Source organism: Perognathus longimembris, chromosome 6, assembly GCF_023159225.1.
Source record: "Perognathus longimembris pacificus isolate PPM17 chromosome 6, ASM2315922v1, whole genome shotgun sequence".
Taxonomy (NCBI): domain Eukaryota; kingdom Metazoa; phylum Chordata; class Mammalia; order Rodentia; family Heteromyidae; genus Perognathus; species Perognathus longimembris.
Genome location: NC_063166.1, coordinates 4,525,333 through 4,531,332, shown reverse-complemented (window position 1 = coordinate 4,531,332; position 6,000 = coordinate 4,525,333). Strand labels below are relative to the sequence as shown.

The 6,000-nt window shown below is 53.2% G+C and overlaps 1 protein-coding gene across 2 annotated transcripts in view; it reads right to left on the bottom strand.

Annotated features, from left to right (window-relative positions):
* Positions 1 to 2,636: 2,636 nt before the first annotated feature.
* The window catches only part of Ptchd4 (patched domain containing 4), a 92,248-nt gene continuing 88,884 nt past the window's right edge, over positions 2,637 to 6,000 (bottom strand). The window contains exons 3-5 of one of the 2 annotated variants that reach the window (XM_048347645.1): positions 4,063 to 4,443; positions 3,413 to 3,977; positions 2,637 to 3,337 (exon numbers count right to left, since the gene is read on the bottom strand). In XM_048347645.1, the coding sequence (XP_048203602.1) occupies positions 2,650 to 3,337; positions 3,413 to 3,977; positions 4,063 to 4,443 (1,634 nt within the window). In that variant the 3' untranslated portion in view covers positions 2,637 to 2,649. Of the gene's footprint in view, positions 3,338 to 3,393; positions 3,978 to 4,062; positions 4,444 to 6,000 lie in introns of both variants that reach the window. The other variant, XM_048347646.1, reaches the window with a different exon arrangement.

Genomic DNA, 6,000 nt, shown 5'->3' with positions numbered 1-6,000 from the left:
TGAATGGAGACCATGAGGTTGGAGATAATCTATTCAAAACTCCCTGGTGATTTGGCCCAATGTGCCACTGTCCTTATATTCATTTTTGGCAACTGGCACGGCTTGTTCTTTCTTTTGTAAACCAGCTGCCAATCTTCTTTGAATCTGGAAAGGTTTGTGGTAATCAAGACTGAAACCAACCCCAATAGGTCAGCATTACCAAAAAAAAAAAAAAAAAAAAAGCACATGGATGGAGTGAAACAAGAAGTGCAAAGAGGACAGAATCTCTCGGCTGCTCATCTCCCATCTTTTTTTTTTTTCTTTACAGGGATGCAACAAAAGATCATCTTCCCAAATGACTGGTGACCCATGAAAGAGGAATTCCCTCCCCCCAAGTCCAGAACTCGAACTAAAACACATCTCAGAAGCATCCGCTTCAAATATGAGATCATGCCCTCCAGGTTTATAAGTCTATTAGTTCATCCGGGCATTAGCAGTTCATGAGGTAAAAGGCTAGGATTTCCTGCGACATGTCTGTACAAATACAGTGAAAAGAGTAAGTGCCATGATGGACAGCTCTTTCCTACCTTTCTGGATAGATATGGTCCTTAATGAACACAACGGAGAAGATAGGGTTGATTTCCACGAGAAAGACCTTCAGGTAGGAGAAAACAAACTCCATTCCATAAAATAAATTGTTACCTACATGTTTTTCATTTTAGAATCTGTTCTTCCTTTCTGTTAGTATTCTGGCAAACTGTCTGTAAAAGTACAATTGTTTCATGATTTCACTAAACCATTTATTCCCCCAAACAGTAACAAGAATGGAGAGGTTTGTGTTTTCTTTTTGAACTTACCTACACTCAGGAGTTTTGTTTTGCTTTGAGAGATCCTAATATGATTCACTCAATTAAAGCAATAGAGTCAACGTGGATGAACAACCACAGTTTCCTTCAGCCCAAGGAGCTTTCTAGCAGATTTTATATTCCTTGGACACTTCCTACCTGGAAATAAATTGCGTTACTATGTGACACAGGAAATGACATTTTCTAGAAATTTTCTCCGACAAGAAACCCATCGTTAATCCACACAAGCACCCAACGAGAATCTATTTGCTGGGAAACAGCTTTGAACCCCATCAATGTAAACAGCTCTAACGCGGGAAGAATGCAGCAGCTGGCTCGGTTAGGATGCCGCTGGCAGAGAGATGGGGAGTTGTTTTCTGGGTAACAAGAACAATGACAGTCATGGCAAGAAGCTACAAAATTATATTGCCTTAGTTAGGGGGACCACTGCCATCGTGGTCACGGCCCCGGTTAGTGTTCAACATCGTGAGTGCAAGGTACACACCGGAGTTTAAAACGCGAGACTATTTTCTTTGCATTAAGAACCATTTGTTGATGAGTGATAATTGGCGATGGCCCATTTGCCTCTATTTTCCTTTACGAGTTCCCCAGTTCTGTTTCCTTTCCTCTGTGTTCGTGATCTCTATTTGATGACAGTACATTTTTTACCATCTTGGAATAAGAATGATGTAATTCTAGAATACTTCATTTCTCTTCTCTCTCATACATACACACCTGTGTGCCCTTACACACATACTCATGGACAGTGAGCATACAGTGCTTATTGGCAGATGGCTAAGTTCTCTGAAAGCAGCATATCAGGCTGTTAAATATAGAGAACTAGTAAAGACCGAGGAAAAGCCATCTCAACTATTTAGCTCTAGCACGAGGTTTTAAACATTTCATTGGGCAGTAATTCAAGTGCCTTTTGTGGATTTTGCTAGGTCATCCAAAGCTGGAGTCTCACTGACTAGCAACATGATATGTGAATCTCATGGATCCGGATTCAAAATCCTGTTTATTTCGCTTGTCACACAGTTGAGGAACACTCCCAGGGCCTGGACAGTTGAGTTGATTTTGAATGGCCCTTGATGACTACATACATTTTGAATGGCCATTGATGAGTTTACATACTTGGCTAAAGCTGATATGACTTTCTAGAGAAAAGTCCAGGCTACTTGCAAATGTACGCTTTCCTTAAAACAGGCCTCCATGCAGTGAAGACACAGTCTACACGTGTGTGCATATGGTTACACATAAAATGGATTGGGAAGTCCTTTGGTCTAGGCGGGATTAAATATGTACTTCCCAAATGCATAGGTTTCCTTGGAACCAATCTGTTAAATAACAACAGCAACAAATAAACAAACATGAAAAGCGTTATGGCAATTTTAAAATTCCCTACATCTTCTTCCCTATGCGGAGGCTACATGTCCTCTCACTCCCAGGATCTTTAGGCCTTCTCCGTGAACACTTCCTCCATCCCTCCATTCCTGTGGAAGAGCTCTCTCTCTCTCAGATCGCTCTGAGGAATTTATCTTTCACCGAGACCAAGGATGCGACTCCCCACCCTCCTTCCCTAGTCCCACTTCCTCCCCCTCCAGAAGCAGACCCTGGGGCGAGTCAGGAGGGCTGCACTCTGCATCTGACTTGCCTGGTTACCTCCTGGCCAGCCCAAGCAGCTGAGGTCTGGACTTGGCTCGCCCTGCATCGTTGTGCAACATTGGGAAGGAAAAAAAAAAACCCACAAATCCATCCATCCATCCATCCATCCACCCACCCACCCATCCATCCATCCATCCATCCATCCACCGGCCCACCCCTTTCAGACCGTGGTGACGTGGTCCGGGTTCTCCTGAATCTCTATGCACTCGATTTCCTCCCTCTCCTTCCGCTTGGCGCGTTTCTTTTTCTTGTGGTGCTTCTTGGAAGGGGGGAAGAAGGTCAGGAACACGGGCAAGATCACGAAACAGTGCAGGAGTGTGCACGCCCCGGTGAGCAGCAAGCATTTGAACAGTGTGAAGGTCAGGTTCGAAGGCACGAAGAGGAGGGGGACCAGGCCGAGCAGGAAAGCGGCGATGTTCTGCAGGATGGCCGTCCCGTGCTCCTGGAGCGCGCTCTTGACGCACTGGGTCCGGGTGCGCTCGGTGGCGAGCACGAAGGTGTAGAGCAGGGGCGCACAGTGGTCGACGGCGAAGTTGACGGCGTAGATAAGGCACAGGGTGGAGACGCAGTCCAGGTCGACGTCCCACAGGGTCATGAGGCCCAGGACGCCCAGCTCCACGGAGGTGACGCTGAGGATCAGCCACAGGTTCCCCAGCGGGTGGATCACCAGGAAGAAGGTGAGGCCCAACACCAGGAGGGCGCCCAGCCCGGCGATCAGCACGGGCACCGCCACCGCCAGGCCGTAGTGGTCCATGAAGACGAAGGACGGGTTGAAGACGATGAAGCGGATGCCCTGGGAGAGCGCGCGGGGCCGCAGCTGGCGCAGGGCCTCGGCGGCCTGGCGGCGGCCCCCGGCCCCGGAGGAGGAGGCGGAGGCCGAGGCCGAGGACGAGGAGGAGGAGGCGGAGGAGGAGGAGGGGGAGGACGGCGAGGAGGCGCGGGCCACCAGGTAGAGGCGCGAGGCGACGATGCTGTCGTGGCCGCCGGCCCGGGAGAAGATGATGTCGTTGCGGAAGTGCTGGAACTCGGGGCGGCGGAGGAAGGCGCCCTGCAGCACGCGCAGGAAGTCGCCGCGGCCGTGCGCGCTGACGTTGCCCAGGCGCAGGAACTGCGCGTACTGCTCGAGCCACGAGAGCGCCGTGAAGCCGCCGCACAGCCGCCGCAGCTCGGCCTGCACGCTGCCGTTCCAGTACGCCAGCGGCTCGTACACGTAGAAGCCGATCACGGGGCCGTAGTCGCCGAAGTAGCGGCGCTGCACGGCCGCGTAGGCCGCGCTGGGCGACTCGCTGGCCAGCAGCGGCACCAGGTCGGCGCCGCCGCGGAGCTGCAGGCAGCCCATGAAGGAGAAGGACGCGTAGATGAGGTACAGGATCACCACGAAGGGCTTCACGTAGATGTTGGTGATCCACTCGTTGTAGTGCTCGCGCAGGAAGTGCCGCAGGAAGTGCCGCTGGTACGGGTCCCCCGCGGCGGCGGCGGCGGCGGGGTCCGGGGACGCGGGCGCGGGGCCCGCGGGCGCGGGAGGGCCCGGCGGCGGCGGCGGCGCGGGAGGCCCCGGAGGGCCCCGGCGCGCGCCCGTCGCTCATCACCGCCTGGAACCAGGCCGGCCGGCGCTCCAGGAACTCGGCCGACGGGATCTTGCAGCAGAAGACGCTGTGGTAGCGGTTCTGCTCCAGCTGCCCCGCGAACACCAGGCAGGAGCCGAAGAAGGAGAGCACGTAGACGTAGTTGAGCAGGATGGACACGCACATGTTCTGGCAGAACACCCGCACCGCCTCGATGTTGGTGAACGGGCTGGTGCCCAGGCCGAAGGTGACCAGGTACAGCCCGCTCGTCATGGTGTAGCTCACCATCGCGTCCGAGTACGCGTCCGCCACCCTGTCTTTGAAGGGCAGGCTCTCCCGGGTCCTCCGCCATCCGGACAGGAGCTCGAACACGCCTTTGGTTCCGTGACCTAGAAAGCCCAAGAAGAAGAAGAAGAAGAAGGAGGAAAGAGTTGGTGCTCACTCATTTCCCCCCCGGGCCGGCCCGCTCCGAGGGACCCCCCCCAGGGAGGGATGTGGGCCGGGTTGCACCCCCTCTGCCCTTCCTCCTGCTCCGCTCGCCTCGCTACCATCTGGAAACCTGGGTCCCCATCCCCACTTCTAGCAAAGACCCCCCCCTCCTTCCCCCCCCCCCATTGGCATTCCTGGGCCCAGAGAAAGTGCACGCCGTCTGTGTTCCATGACACCTGACAGTCGCAGGCCTCTGCCGCTCGGTGACACGGTGACCTGCACACAGGTCGCTCTCCCGAGTGAATCTCAGCACGAGCCGTCCCGGGCAGGGGCCGTGGCTGCCCTGCACATCCGCAGCCAGCCGAGCACCGGTCAAGCCACCCACCCACCACCTCACAGTCCATCCCCTCTGCTTCGGACCCGGCCCTATTCCAATGCCCGGAAATGGCCCCAATCGAGGGCTTAATGTGGACGTTCTGCTTGGTGACCAAAGAGCCGAAGACCCCAATCCGTACAGATTTAGTTAATTGACATTGGATGCAAGTGAAACAAAAGTCTTCCAGGTCATACAAAAGACGGGGCAAAGATTTTCAGGACAAGCATCGAGGCAATACTGTGTTTGGGCCCTTGCAGTGGATGAATGAACGCCTGCCTTCGCTTCCCTGAAGTGGACGAATTATACTTGCTTGGATCAAGGGGAATTAGGTGGAAGGTCTATTCCACAGATGCTTCGTGAACACCCACTCTGTGGTAGGCTCCCGTTAGCTACTGAGCTGTTAAGAGACGGGCTGGGGATATAGCCTAGTGGCAAGAGTGCCTGCCTCGGATACACGAGGCCCTAGGTTCGATTCCCCAGCACCACATATACAAAAAACGGCCAGAAGCGGCGCTGTGGCTCAAGTGGCAGAGTGCTAGCCTTGAGCGGGAAGAAGCCAGGGACAGTGCTCAGGCCCTGAGTCCAAGGCCCAGGACTGGCCAAAAAAAAAAAAAAAGAGTCAAGGGCTTGCCAGGTTTCGACCATCTATCATAGCAGCTGGGAAAGTAAAGGTATTCTACTCCGTGTGTGATTTCTTTTTCTTTTTTCACTTCCCTGACTTGTCTTTGTCAATTCTCACCCATGACGTGTCCACTGTTCATTTTTGGATGATATTGAACTTTGACCTCAGAGCCTCACCCTTTCTAGGCTGGGGTTCCTCCTCCGGCGTGCATAGTCACTTTCTGAGTGAATGGGAACCTTCATAGATCACCCACGGTCTTGCGGGCATAAGAGTTCTAACCAAGAATCTTCCCTATTTTTGTGAATGGATGCAAGCTGTGCTTGGGCTAGGCTCCAAGAAATCTATTAGACAATGATGCAGCTTAAAGGCACAAAGGAACTTAGTTCATAAAACCCTGGAAAACAGACCTTGTGTGGTATCTAGATCTTGGAGTTCGGAGTTGCATTCCCAATTCACCAAGTATGGTGAATCCACCATATTCAGGGATTTATTATGTGTGGTTTTTGACCAAGCACGGTA